This window comes from Sinohyriopsis cumingii, chromosome 5 (genome assembly GCF_028554795.1).
Source record: "Sinohyriopsis cumingii isolate HCF-2022 chromosome 5, ASM2855479v2, whole genome shotgun sequence".
NCBI lineage: Eukaryota > Metazoa > Mollusca > Bivalvia > Unionida > Unionidae > Sinohyriopsis > Sinohyriopsis cumingii.
The window spans coordinates 65,359,539-65,375,099 of NC_142965.1; the positions used below are offsets into that span (position 1 = coordinate 65,359,539).

General features: G+C 35.3%; 1 protein-coding gene across 3 annotated transcripts in view; it reads right to left on the reverse strand.

Moving 5' to 3' along the window:
* The window catches only part of LOC149799334 (DNA-dependent ATPase/E3 ubiquitin-protein ligase HLTF-like), a 111,141-nt gene that overhangs the window by 85,875 nt on the left and 9,705 nt on the right, over window positions 1-15,561 (reverse strand). The window contains exons 2-4 of one of the 3 annotated variants that reach the window (XM_089958659.1): window positions 13,519-13,719; window positions 11,947-12,024; window positions 2,159-2,458 (exon numbers count right to left, since the gene is read on the reverse strand). In XM_089958659.1, the coding sequence (XP_089814785.1) occupies window positions 2,159-2,458; window positions 11,947-12,024; window positions 13,519-13,557 (417 nt within the window). In that variant the 5' untranslated portion in view covers window positions 13,558-13,719. The remainder of the gene's footprint in view (window positions 1-2,158; window positions 2,459-11,946; window positions 12,025-13,518; window positions 13,720-15,561) is intronic. The other 2 variants (XM_089958660.1, XM_089958662.1) reach the window with 2 other exon arrangements.

Sequence of the window (15,561 nt, forward strand, 5' to 3'; positions counted from 1 at the left end):
TGTTAATCAAACCTATCTTTGATTTTAGTGATATCTGTGTGTGTGTGTGTGTGTGATTTAGATTTTTAACATAGCTTGAACAATTTTTCAGTCTGCAGTGTGGCAGTTAATAGTGATGCCTAGCACTGGGGCATCATGTCGCAGACATGTAGCATGATGTCCCACCCAGTCACATTATCCTGACACCAGGCCGATCAGTCCTAACACTAACCTCTTAATGCTGAGTGCCAAGCGAGGCAGCCGTCAGTACTGTTTTCGTAAGTCTTTGGTATGGCTCGGCCAGAGACTTTACCCACGACCTCCCGCATCCGAGGTTGACGTTCTAACCACTAAGCCACTGGAGAGGTCCAGTGATATCTGTGTAAATGTATTGTCATAGCTAAGAACATCTTCATTTACCAATGGGACTTTAATTTGGCTGTTTCTGCTTCAAACAAATGTGCTTACAAAACAGCTGTTTTATGGAGAGAATAAATCGTTTGTTTTTACAGAAAAAAAATAGTTATACAAATCAAGCTCAATGTCAATTTTTTTTATGTAGTTTTCAGCAAAAATATTTTCAAAATGCAAATAAAGTACTTGCATGCATTTGGCAGTTGTGAGCAGTCGATTTTTTGTGTGTCTATGTCTCAAACAAATATACGTACATAGACAAACTGTTTTACAAAGAGAATAAAATGATGTTTTCTTTAAAAATAGCTTATGCAAATGTCCACAATTTTGTGTGTAGTTTTGAGAAAAGATATTATGAAAATACCAGTAATATATTTCCGTTTCTTTTAGCAGTTTTGAGTGTAGCTGTATGTCATCTCTCTCAAATTCATTCATTCAGATAACTGGGATGTTAGGCCTATAATAAAACTGAGTGTTTCTGATGCTTGACTGGTACTAAGTGCACTGACTCCTTTAGTCACCCTTTTTAAATATATAATTGCTAATCCTTCTTCCTCTATTGTTCCTTCTAATTTTATTTTCCAAACTAACTGTGGTTAATTTTATGTAGTTAACACTGACTTTTAGTTGTATTTCGGTGTATTGAAGTGCAGTTATAAATGGCTTCACACATTCTACTCTCTATTTCCCTCTCTGGCAAGTATATTTTTACCAAATTCTTTTTGTTATGCAATCAGCAACACCATCATATTTTATTACTTGTTTCTTGGTGATGCCACATATAACTTGACATAAAACATCTTTCTACATAAATCGTGCAAGGATAACTCACAAACTCGATTATAATGCTAGGTCTAGCATCCATCCCATTTTTTAAAACCAGAAAATACAAAGAAAAATTGGCTCATATTTGTTGAACATGAAGAAATTCACGATAACAAAATCTGTAACTGAAAAAGTGCTTGTTTTATTGACAAAAATGGTGGAAAGTACCCTGAAAATTTAATCAACCACATGAAATTATCAACTTTTATTAAGTCGGGTATTACTTCCAAACAACATTCACAGCATACTCAAAATAACAATAATCAACGAAATTTCGATAAATGAAAATGTTACTAATGCCAACTGGTGGCAGCACCTTAATAAATAAATACCAATTAAATAAGTTTTTGACAAGTGAAATTTGTGTTTTAGTTAAATTTAACTTGGTTTCAGTGTAACCATAAATGCAATGTGCCCTTTTGTATTCCAATGTGAAAATGTCAATCTACTCTCACAGCTATGTCAGTGTTTCTCACAGCTATGTCAATCTACTATCACAGCTATGTCTGAGAGTGTTTCATTGAGAACCAAATTAAGATGCCGACAGCATTTTGATCTCTGACTTACTTTGTATTATCACATTAATTATGTCTTCGAACGAAATCAAAAAAGGGGATGGGAGAAAATAAAAGTTAAATGTATGTGAATCCTACCCACATTAGAACAGTTAAAATCACTTCAATTAAACTCATTTCAATTGATCACTGTTTATAAATGTCATCATCATTTAAATAATGTATTCAGTCATGCTATCACTAAGTAAGTCTAATCTGTGTCTATCTAATAAATGCTTACAGACATGAACAACAAGGCATATACAAGGCCCTTAAGAAATGTTTCTTATTCTTAATGTGGGTTAATCCACGAATTTTAATTTAATGGCCTTTCTTAGATAGTGGACTGCACTAGTAAAGCAAGTGAATCATAAAAGCATTCTTACTGTCCCACGATAATACTGTATTCCCACAATATTCCCCTGTATGGTACCAAAACAAATCTCGTCATCCACATCATCATCTCCGATCTCATCTTTGTCACTGTCTGAATCAATGGTGTCATTTTGGGAGGGAGTAGAAGACCAATGGGAAGAAGTACCAAGACCAAGTGCATCCTTGGCTGAGCTAATAAGGCTAGAGACATAATTGCCTGCAAATGAGGTCCAACTGCTCATTTTGTGCAACTTCTTTATCTTCTTCATGCGCTGTTTATTCCAACCGTTCCACAGTCTACTCCCAACCTGCTGAATAAAGAAAAAGTTAATCAGTCGATGGTTATGGACCCCTGCTTAATAATTTATCTACAATTTTAAGTGGTGATAAAACTGAAGACTCTTTTCTATTCATACAAGTTTACATTAATATTCCACAAACGTTTAGCAAGAATAATTTTTTTTCTAGTGAAGCACAATTCAACTGTATATCTGGTTTAATGTAACAAATCTTTTTTTCTCAAGCATGTGTCTCATCTACAGAGTCTCTCTTCAAAATGTACATTTGTTCTATATCATCCATGAGGCATGTTTCAAATATGAAGTGTGTTGCTCCAGAAACAGAGGTAGGCTTTAAAAAATATTACCAATGACCGCACAGTTCATGTGCTGAAGCGTTCCTAATTGAATGTAATACATCACTGTCATTCAAAATTGCAAAGTGTTTAGTGAAAACCCCAAGTCAATGCCATCATTTATTTAAAAGAAGTGATAAGAGTTTCAAGATGGCCACTATGGTGCCATGTTGGAGGTCAGATGAGTGCCATTTTCAATTAAAAGCAGCTACAAATGGCTAATTTGTTTTAGTGGAAACCTCCTGTCTATATGACCATCTGTTCTGAAGTTGTCATAATCATTTTCATTAGGGATGCCAAGGCACAATTGAGGAGCCTTGCAGAGGTTAATTTTAACCCTTAAAATGCTATATTGTTTTGCAGTACAAGATCCCTCTAAGCTAAATTGTTCGGGAAAAAAAGGAAGAAAACTGCAGTTTTTAAATTGCAAGTATTTCAATAAATACACAATAGATACACAAACCCTAGAAAAGGTTGTTCTATCCAAGCTTGTATCTCATCTAAATTCAAACAGTCTTTTTAGCAATGTACAATTTGCATATGGCCCTTGCCACAGTAATGAAACTACTCTTCTGAAAGTAGTTAATGCCATTCTCTCTGCGTTGGATAGCAGAAAGATTACAGTCCTCACCCTCCTTGATTTGTCTGCAGCATTTGACACAACAGACCATGATATATCACTTCACCGTCTCCAGCATGTATTTGGCATTCATGATACAGCCTTACTGTGGTTCAAGTCCTACTTGGTCAACAGGACACAAATTTTATCTGCAAATGGAATACACTCCAGCCCAGTTGATCTATATTGTGGTGTTCCACAGGGGTCTGTTCTTGGACCTGTTCTCTTCATTCTGTACATTCAGTCGCTCTCAAGTGTCATAGATCATCATCCAGTGTCTCACCAATTGTACACTGATGACACCCAAATATACAATCTAGCCACCCAACTGAAGTTGATGCTACCATCCAAGGTGTAGAGAGGTGCATTTCTGATGTGAAATCATGGATGACATGTAACAAGCTGCAGATGAATGATGATAAAACTGAGGCCCTTCTGATTACAACACAAACACTTTCTCATTCACATCCTTTACCTCAAACAATAAATAACAGCAACACCAACATTAAATTCACAGTCAGTACGAAACCTAGGTGTTACTCTGGACAGTACTCTCACACTGCACCAACATGTCATGAACATACGCAACGCTGCATATCTTGAGCTGAGACACATCAGCTCCATTTGCAAATGTTTCGGTTGATGTCACTAAAACACTCGTGTGTTCATTAGTACTTTCAAGACTGGACTATTGTAACTCAATTCTGTCTGGTTCATCTCAATATCTGCTCCAGAAACTTCAAAACACAGCTGCTTGGATCATACTTAGAGTACCATGATCAGAGCACACCTCCCCGCTGCTCTGTACCCTACGCTGGCTATCCATCTGATCCAGAATCAAACACAAAATTTGTTCTCTGTGCTACGTTTCAGTCGGACTCTAGTCCAAGATACTTATCCGACCTCACCCATGTGTACACACCAGCAAGATACTTACGCTCCTCCTCTGACAATCGTATACTCATTATTCCCACTATAAAAACAAAGTCATATGGACAGTGTTCTTTTGCATACCTGGGCCCAGCAATGTGGAATGAATTGCCCACTTAACTTAGACACAAAGACACAGTGATCACATTCAAGAGTGCTCTCAAAACTCACTTATTTCGACTGCAAGAACAAACTTAAAGACCTAATAATGTTTCCTACCTTAAATATTCTCAGCCTGTTTTTTTAATGTTTTCTAATTTCATGGTGTTTGTTTTTGTAATCATATCATTATACGTTTTTTATCTTATAGGTGTTTTCTAATGTTGTAAAGTGCTTAGAGCTTCTAAAGATTAGGCGCTATAAAAAGTCCTCATTATTGTTATTATTATTATATGAAAAATGATGGTGGATATCTAAACTTTAAGATTAGCATCAAGACACATGTGTAAGTTTAACATATTTGCATGTACAGGTGCAAATACAGGTAAAATGACAAGTTATGATTGTATTTCATCTGTATTTTTGTTTGTTTTTTAATGGAAACATTCAAATATATGAAAGAAATATTATATTCTTTAGTAGTTCAACCATGTAAATGTACATGTTATGTGTCGCAATCTTATATCTAACTTGTAAAAATCACAGGTAAAGAAAAGGTAAGTTTTGTAAACATCTACTCCATGAATGTCAAAGGTAAGTTTAGACCCCCAGAGTCAGTACTAAATGTTACACGAAAAATTTTCACTTGTTATTTATTCTAATATATTTGCATTATCTCATGTCCACTTGTGAGCTTACAGTCACATATTGTGTTTATTACCTGTTCAGGTGTTATTCTAACTCATCTGAACTACTACATTCACCTTTTTGTAATTTACACGTGTGTGGAATAACCTGAAACAATCACGTACACAAAGTGCCACTTGGCATATCTCACATCTGAAAGATGTTTGCTTTCTTCTGAATCTATCACGGTCCTTTCTTCTCTTATTACAAGCAACACAATCACGTGCAGGGTGTGCTCGTTTAGCTCCAGATGTTGCTAGAATAAATTCAGGGAAATGCCTCCCAAAGAGGTGTTCCGGTTGCTCGCCAGCAAATTTTTTTCCTCTCCTAGTAGGTTCAGACACAGCTCCTGCTTCCTGAACCAATGACTAAACTAATGAAACATGGAAATCATGGTGACTTAGTTTCTTCTGCACAGGTGAGAATGTCAGGTACAACTGATAGGCGTAGATGAAAATATAGTTTTCCCAACCATTTCTTGGATTTCCTTACTACAGGATTGTATTGGTTAAATTGGTCACTTAAATCTACCCCTTCCATGTTTTTGACATAATACAATACACGTGGGTTTCATTACAGGTGCGTTTGCTGCAAAATTTGAGCACTGCTACCATAGCTTCATGAAAACTGGAGATCCTATTTACATCTCGTTTGTCATGCTATTTCACCAGTATCAAACTGTCCTTTCTGCAAAAAATACACTCACCCTAGTTAAGTTTTTTTTTTAACCTTCATTGCCTCTGCAACACCTACTCTATTTGTTCACAAGGTTCCACATGCAGAGGTATTTTGCAACTCAAGTTCGTTAAAAAGTTCAGGTGATGAATAATAGTTGTCCATATATACTCCGTGTCCTTTATTAAAAAAACTACACTTGCAAAGCAAACCAATCACAATTTTTGTTGTTTTACTCAGCTCATCAGTGTTTAGTTCAAGTCCTTCACAATAATTGTCAAGGTCTCCACCTGTTTCACCAGCATAAATGTGGTAGCCAATACAATATCCATGGCTTGCCTCAAACACCTTGAATAGCTTTATGCCGGACTTGTTAGGTTTGGCAGGGTTATTAGCTTGAAATTTCAGACGACCTTTCCAAGGGCAGGTAGCCTCATCAAAACTGAGGTTTATATCTGGTGAATAAACCTCAGCAAATGCTTAATTTGTTTCAATCATTGAGTGGATTTTTCTACTCTCAGCTGCAACAACTTGTCAATAAAAATGTCTTAAATAGTCCATAGGTTCAGTATTCGCCATCTCATCATTTAATTTTGAAGTACCAGTGAATGGGGGGGTGGGGGGTGGATGACAGGCATGCCATCTTTTCTTGTCCAGCCAGCATGTACATCAGACTCCACTTCCACGTAAATTAATGGCTCAAAATCACTCATGGGTATTTCCATCAACACTTCACCAGCTCCAATAATTTCATCCTCCTCAAATGCTTCAAAATCATTGTCAACACCACTATCAGAAGCCACTATTTGTTGCAAGAAATTACCATTGTATTCAACGTCAGCCATTTTTATGTTTTCCAGGTACAAAGTGCTCAGAAGCAAGTATTTGTAAAACTTCTTTGCTAAATGCTTAATAAAGTACAACGGAATGCTTGTTCTGGGCCTCTATAAACCAATAAAATATAGTTTTACAAGCAATCATGGCAAGTTGAAGTAATAGGACGTGTACATGGTTGCCTACCTGGAAAACGACTGAAGTCGCAACAAGCACTACGTGCCTGCGACCAACAGTGAGACTAATGTCGTGACTAGCATTTTAAGGGTAATATATGAACTTACTGCAAAAGAGAATCATTATTTTTCTTAAAATATTAGTATAGTGAAGAAAGTCATTTATTTAAAGAAATGTTTTAGGACTATTTCTTAAACTATGTAAAAGAACGTGAAACCATCAAGTTTAGTAAAGTCAACCAAAAATTTATTTCTCTAAGATACAATGTATTATGAATTAAATTCCAAATAATGTGAAGTGTCCTATTACATGTGCAAAAGTATAAAAAGTTACGAATGAATTCCTATAGTTTTGAATGTCCTGATGTATCACAATGATACAATCCAGAACAACTATGTCCAAATGTCAATCAGCACTTTGTAATTCCAATGAAGAATTTAGATAATTCCTGTTAAATCTGAACACAACTGCAAACTCTGATCATAGATTTCCAAAGACTGATATGAAACAGGAATTAATAATTGTTTACTAAGTCCCCTTTATACATAAATGCCCATTGACTACAATGCAATAGATTTCCTGAAAAACCAAACTTTCCAATGGAAACTTCCACTATTTAACTAAATATTTTGTTTACTACTTAAAAGCATGACAAAACTCAGATAGGCAAAACTCCATTCAAAACCCTCAATCACAATGATTACAAATGTCAGGTAGGCAAAAATGAAGACCAAAATATAAATTAAATATACATAACACATGTCTATATGACCATCTGTTAAGAAGTAGCTTATAAAAGATTTTTTTAATGGTTACCATGGTGATGATATTGTATGTCTGATCAGCACCATTTTAATTTAGCACCAGCTACAGATCAGAAGTCTTCCAGTGAAAACCCCGTGTAATGACGAGTCTAATTCAGAAGCTGCAATAAGATTTTCAAGATGGCCACTACAGTTAAAAAATTGGAGGTCTGATTAAAGTTATTTTATTTATGACAAACTGGAAATCATAAGATTTAAAAAAAATGAAAACCATGTCAATATGCCCATCTGCTCGAGAGGATTAGCAATCACAAAATTTTCAACAAGGCCACCTTGGTGGTCATATCAGAAGGCACTATTTTTATTCAGGATCAACTATACATCACATGAAGTCTCCAAGAGAAAATGCTATGCCAGCATGATCATACATTCAGGACCAACTAGACATCACATGAAGTCTTCAAGAGAAAACGCAATGCCAGCATGATCATACATTCAGGACCAACTAGACATCACATGAAGTCTTCAAGAGAAAATGCTATGTCAATGTGACCATACATTCAGGACCAACTAGACATCACATGAAGTCTTCAAGAGAAAATGCTATGTCAATGTGACCATACATTCAGGACCAACTAGACATCACATGAAGTCTTCAAGAGAAAATGCTATGTCAATGTGACCATACATTCAGGACCAACTAGACATCACATGAAGTCTTCAAGAGAAAATGCTATGTCAATGTGACCATACATTCAGGACCAACTAGACATCACATGAAGTCTTCAAGAGAAAATGCTATGTCAATGTGACCATACATTCAGGACCAACTAGACATCACATGAAGTCTTCAAGAGAAAATGCTATGTCAATGTGACCATACATTCAGGACCAACTAGACATCACATGAAGTCTTCAAGAGAAAATGCTATGTCAATGTGACCAATCTTTCAGGAGAAGTAATAAGAGCTGCAAGATGTCAACATGTCAGTTATACTGGATAACAGATCAGCAAATATTCATTCAAGATTCATTACACATATTCATTTAGGATTCATTAGACATTATAATAAGTCTTTGTGTGAAAGCTGTGTGTTGATAGGCAGGATTTTTCAGATGGGTGAATTAGTGGAATTTTGGGCATCAAATCAGAACCATTTTCATTAGAATCAACTAGTCTTTAGCAAAAAAAGCCTATGCCGATATAACCATTTTCATTAGAATCAACTAGTCTTTTAGTAAAATAAGCCTATGCCGATATAACCATTTTCATTAGAATCAACTAATCTTTAGTAAAAAAAGCCTACGCCGATATAACCATTTGTTTAGGAGTAGTGATATCACAATCTGCATGGAAGCTATAATGGATGTTCAAGGGGCACCATTTTTTAAAAGCTGAATATTTGTATATTCATTGAATATATTCTGATAAGATCTGAATATTTGTCAATGTTCATAAAACTGCTGAATCCATTTTTTGTCTTTGCATATGTTGGTATTTATTGACACCACTACCATTGCCCAAAAGGTTACATTCACTGCATTTATGGGGTCTTGACTAAATATTTTGAGGCATTAGACTAAAACATAATGAATATATGTTATTCTTTTTCTGTCTTTAATTCAGTGTGACCAAAAACATTCCTTTAGCGCTGAAGGGTTATAGCTAAACAAGGGCATAAACTCAAGATTACCTGTTCAATTAAATGTGTGGATAATCAATTCTCTCTGACATGATTTTTACAATCAAAATTACAGAAATGAATCATCAGTTTAATTTGAATGTGTTAATTAAAAAGTAATGGTTCTGTTTACTTGAAGATAACCTCATATCCTATGTCTGGCAATGTTGTGAGCAACAGGACTTTTCCGAATTTTGACATTATGATTCCCTTGAGAGAGTAAGTATAAATTTTGACACTGATTCCCTTGAGAGTGTAAGTATGAATTCTGACATTGATTCCCTTGAGAGTGTAAGTATGAATTTTGACATTATGATTCCATTGAGAGTGTAAGTATGAATTTTAACATCGATTCCCTTGAGAGTGTAAGTATGAATTTTGACATTATGATTCCCTTGAGAGTGTAAGTTTGAATTTTGACATTGATTCCCTTGAGAGTGTAAGTATGAATTTTGACATCATGATTCCATTGAGAGTGTAAGTATGAATTTTGACATTTTAATTCCCTTGAGAGTTTAAGTATGAATTTTGACATTATGATTCTATTGAGAGTGTAAGTATGAAATTTGACATGATTCCACTGAGAGTGTAAGTATGAATTTTGACACCGATTCCCTTGAGAGTGTAATCATGAACTTTGACATTATGATTCCATTGAGTGTAAGTATGAATTTTGACACTATGATTCCCTTGAGAGTGTAAGTATGAATTTTGACATTGATTCCCTTGAGAGTGTAAGTATGAATTTTGACATTATGATTCCCTTGAGAGTGTAAGTATGAATTTTGACATCGATTCCCTTGAGAGTGCAAGTATGAATTTTGACATTATGATTCCCTTGAGAGTGAAAATATGAATTTTGACATTATGATTCCCTTGAGAGTGTAAGTTGGAATTTTGACATTGATTCCCTTGAGAGTGTAAGTATAAATTTTAACACTGATTCCCTTGAGAGTGTAAGTATGAATTCTGACATTGATTCCCTTGAGAGTGTAAGTATGAATTTTGACATTATGATTCCATTGAGAGTGTAAGTATGAATTTTAACATCGATTCCCTTGAGAGTGTAAGTATGAATTTTGACATTATGATTCCCTTGAGAGTGTAAGTTTGAATTTTGACATTGATTCCCTTGAGAGTGTAAGTATGAATTTTGACATTATGATTCCATTGAGAGTGTAAGTATGAATTTTGACATTATAATTCCCTTGAGAGTTTAAGTATGAATTTTATTATTATGATTCTATTGAGAGTGTAAGTATGAAATTTGACATGATTCCACTGAGAGTGTAAGTATGAATTTTGACACCGATTCCCTTGAGAGTGTAATCATGAACTTTGACATTATGATTCCATTGAGTGTAAGTATGAATTTTGACACTATGATTCCCTTGAGAGTGTAAGTATGAATTTTGACATTGATTCCCTTGAGAGTGTAAGTATGAATTTTGACATTATGATTCCCTTGAGAGTGTAAGTATGAATTTTGACATCGATTCCCTTGAGAGTGAAAGTATGAATTTTGACATTATGATTCCCTTGACAGTGAAAGTATGAATTTTGACATTATGATTCCCTTGAGAGTGTAAGTTTGAATTTTGACATTGATTCCCTTGAGAGTGTAAGTATGAATTTTGACATTATGATTCCATTGAGAGTGTAAGTATGAATTTTGACATTATAATTCCCTTGAGAGTGTAAGTATGAATTTTGACATTACGATTCCCTTGAGAGTATAAGCATGAATTTTGACATCGATTCCCTTGAGAGTGTAAGTATGAATTTTGACATTATGATTCCCTTGAGAGTGAAAGTATGAATTTTGACATTATGATTCCCTTGAGAGTGTAAGTTTGAATTTTGACATTGATTCCCTTGAGAGTGTAAGTATGAATTTTGACATTATGATTCCATTGAGAGTGTAAGTATGAATTTTGACATTATAATTCCCTTGAGAGTTTAAGTATGAATTTTGACATTATGATTCTATTGAGAGTGTAAGTATGAAATTTGACATGATTCCACTGAGAGTGTAAGTATGAATTTTGACACCGATTCCTTGAGAGTGTAATCATGATCTTTGACATTATGATTCCACTGAGAGTGTAAGTATGAATTTTGACACTGATTCCCTTGAGAGTGTAAGTATGAATTTTGACATTATGATTCCCTTGAGAGTGTAATCATGAAATTTGACATTATGATTCCATTGAGAGTATAAGTATGAATTTTGACATTATGGTTCCCTTGAGAGTGTAAGTATGAACTTTGACATTATGATTCCATAGAGAGTGTAAGTATGAATTTCACATGATTTAGCAGGTTTGGAAACTGGCTACTTGTAAATTAATTAAGTGCTTATTAATTAACCTTTTATATGTCTTACTTCAATAAAAGGGATGCCGCCAATCTCACTGCCAACAAATGATAAAATCAAATCCAATTTTTCTGTGCTAATGAAAACCGAATGAAAGGCCAACACAAATTTTTCTAGTCATTGATAGAAATGTGTTCATGGAACATTGCATGAAATAACCTAAATACAAACTGTAACCAAAGTGCAATGGATGCACAGATGGATGGACAAATGCCTCTACACTTTCATGGTGGAACATGAAAAAGAGAAAAAAAAGGGCTGAGGGATATGGGTATAGGTTTGCTGGTGTTGGCTCTAAAATACTCGTAGAACACTGCCAACCTGCTGTACTCTTTTGAATGCAGCTCTTTGATGTCCCGAGGACTTGGACTGTATCTGTACTTGCTTGGTTTTTCCCATCTGAAACAAAAGGGAACCAAAACAATCAGTTTTAGTGGGGCATATGACTATCTTTTTTTCCTAAGCTGCTTTATAGCATTGGTTTGGGTGAACACAACTTTAATGAGATCATAGACAGGGCCTTGATGACACTGTGCCAATGTAAAATCCGTGACATTAAAAATTAATAAAATAAGTTTAAGTGTCCTTATAAAACTTTCTTAGTTTGTCTTCAAAGTCTTCTTTGTGCTGGGTGGATCAGATCATGAGAGTCTTTATTCCATTTGCACAAAGTTCCAGTAAACTTGCGATAACAGCACCAGTATAGCGATGTACTTTAATATGGGACTTAGTATGTGATTTAGTTAATGGGTTTATTGTTGTTGTGATAACTTTAATATGGGACTTGGTACGTGATCTAGTTAATTTTACGGCTTTATTGTTTTTGTGATGGACTTTAAAATGGGACTTAGCATGTCATCTAGTTAATTTTATGAGTTTATTGTTGTGATCGGCTTAATGCAATTTTTTAAGTACCTGATTATAATTTTCAAAAACATGTCTAATAGTCACAAGATTTTACTGGCTGTCATTGTCAGTTATCAATGAGAGATTTCCAAGATAGGCTGTAGACAGAGAAAAACTAAAAGGTATGGATTTCTTCTGATGTCACACAGGAGCAATTGATGGATTCTGTACCATGCCTGACACAATGTTGCACACTGAGAGCAGGATCATAGGTTTCCAGGACAAAAATGTTCACTGGTCCCCCAAAAATCTTGACACTATGTGCCCCCCCCCCCCCCCCCCCCCGCCCAAAGTGCACGCTTTTATTAGCATGGAATCTAAGAACACATGTAAAGCATTTCATTAGTGGCTGTCCATCCATGTCTATGTTGGCCCTATCAATGGTCAAAGTGGCTAAAGGAGATAAAGGCTTCAAGATGGCAACAAATAGCCATTTTAAAACAATTCATCTGGCAATGAAAACATTCAAGATATGTGGTAGTCAGCCAAGTTGCACTGTAAAGTCTTTGACAGTGCTAGTGTAAATGTAACATATTTTCAAAGATAAATTTACATCTACAACAAGGAAGATTCAATTTTATTTTTAGGTTGAAGTAATGACTAATGAGACAACATTTATGCAAGTACACAATTTGTCAATTAATTAACTATTTATTAATTTGAAAGAAAAGAAAAAAATGAAAACAAACTGGGTATTTATTATAATAAATGTATTGAGTCAACACTAAGTCAAACAACAGTTCAGGTCAGCCAGATATTCACATCTTAATGTTTTCACAAGTTATTTGATAATATGATAAAACATTATAACAATGTAAGTGTCCAAGAAATTTTTATTGTACAGCGCAGAAAACAATGTTAATAGTAAACATTTAAGCAATTATCAATTTTTTTTAAACACTATTTGTGCATTATGTAGAGTTCCTTTGTTCCTTTAAAATGTTGACTCTCTCTCATATGTGGATGGTGGGGTACAGTGTCCCTTACCTTAGGATCCTTGGTGCATATCTGGATGGTGGGGTACATTGTCCCTTACCTTAGGATCCTTGGTGCGTATCTGGATGGTGGGGTACAGTGTCCCTTACCTTAGGATCCTTGGTGAGGTAGAGTGTCCCTTACCTTGTGGGGTACAGTGTCCCTTACCTTAGGATCCTTGGTTCACATAGCTGCTATGTCTTAATTGGGTACCTAGAAGAAAGTATAACTTACTGGCACAAAAACCCATAAGCTGCTTATCAAACCAGCTGACTAGTGAGTTGAAGATCTTCTTTAAGTATGTTGGCCAGTTGCTTGACTTGTATTTAATGGCTTTTTGTGCACATGATTGGCTATATTATGCCAAGGAAATGGGAGCTAAGTGCCTTTTGCAAGGAAACACCGAGGCAGCCATTCCAGTCTGTCTTTAGTGGGTGCCAAACCAGAAACTCATGAATTACAAGTTTCTCTACCAACTGCACTACTGTAGCTCCCCTTGAAGTAGTTTGGAATAGTCGACAGTTCATGATAAAAGACACTGGCAAACAGAATGTTGCATTGGACATTATCAGCGATATGATTGACTTGTAAAAGAAAAGCAAATTTGTAAATAAACACTGTTTCTGTACATCTACTTACTTAATCGCATTATTGTTAGGAAAATAAGCTTGCCATTTCCAAAATCATGCCCTCCCAAAAAGTAAAAAACATCTTTTCTGTCTACAGCACATAGATGAAGGGCAGTAACTCCTGCTCATTACCTCCACTTTCTTCTGCCAGGTGTCACTAGTTTTAAGCTTAGTAAAATATCAGCTATAATGTTCACATGGCTAGGAGGTTGGGATGATTTTTAAATAATGTACTTGGGTAAGTGTTCTAAGAAAAACAATATTCACTGACAATTTGCTTTCTCCTTTAAATATGTTCCCCAATCACATTAGCATTAGGAGAATAGGTAATATATGCAAGAGCAGGAATTCCTACCTATGCCCCAGGCATCCTTCAAGGGAAGAAATAATAATAATAGCAATAATAGTGACTTAATAGAGCATTTAATTTTTTAAAAGGTTCTAAGTGCTTTACATTGTCAAGGTACCACACAGGGGCATACTAACAGCTTGCATACAGACAACATAAAACACATGAAAATGTCTCACAAACATTATAAAAATAAGTGAATTATCACGCAAAATAACCACATGAAACATACAAATAAGCTGAAAAAAATAACCTAAAAATAGAAATGAGTTTACGATACAGTTTCAATCGAAAAAATAATGACAAATAGATGAAATGTCAAATCAATTATTGCATGCGATCATGGTTGTTAGCTTTTAAATCAGAAAAGAAAATAATAGAAATGACCCATCATCTCTATATTTTTTAAAACAATGATTTCTCATTCAAATCCTGTTTACCAAATAAGCAGTTGTTTTTGAAGTGTTTAACGCCATTTTTCAGCACAAGATAGGCTATACATGGTGGCCAGTATAACTCGTGGTGGAAGAATCCTGGAAAACCCTGGGAAGAACCAATGACCCATGAGAAGCTACTGGCAGGCTTTCTCACATACCCACATTGACCGAGCCTGAGACTCGAACCTACTCAGACAGAGATGAGATGGCATTGATCCAGAATGGCGAGTGCTTTAGACCACTTGGCCACTTGTGGCCTCTAAGTAAGTTATTGTTGTTGTGGGGTTTAATGCCATTTTTCAGCACACGATAGGCTATACATGGTGGCCAGTATTAATGGTGGAGGAAGAACCCGGAAAGAACCACCAAACCATGAGAAGCTACTGGCAAGCTTTCTCACATACCCACATTAGCCGAATCTGATACTCAAACCCACGCAGACAGAGGTGAGATGGCAGTGATCCGTAATGGAGAGCCCCTAAGTAAGTAGTGGAACTGTATAGTTATTAATGAGAAACATAAAAATAAAATTTACCTTCTTAGTAAAATATCAAACCAGTAAACCAACTTATTTTATGGCTATCTAACCTTAGAAAATTTTGCAAATATTAACTATTTCAATAATGAAGTCCAATCCGAC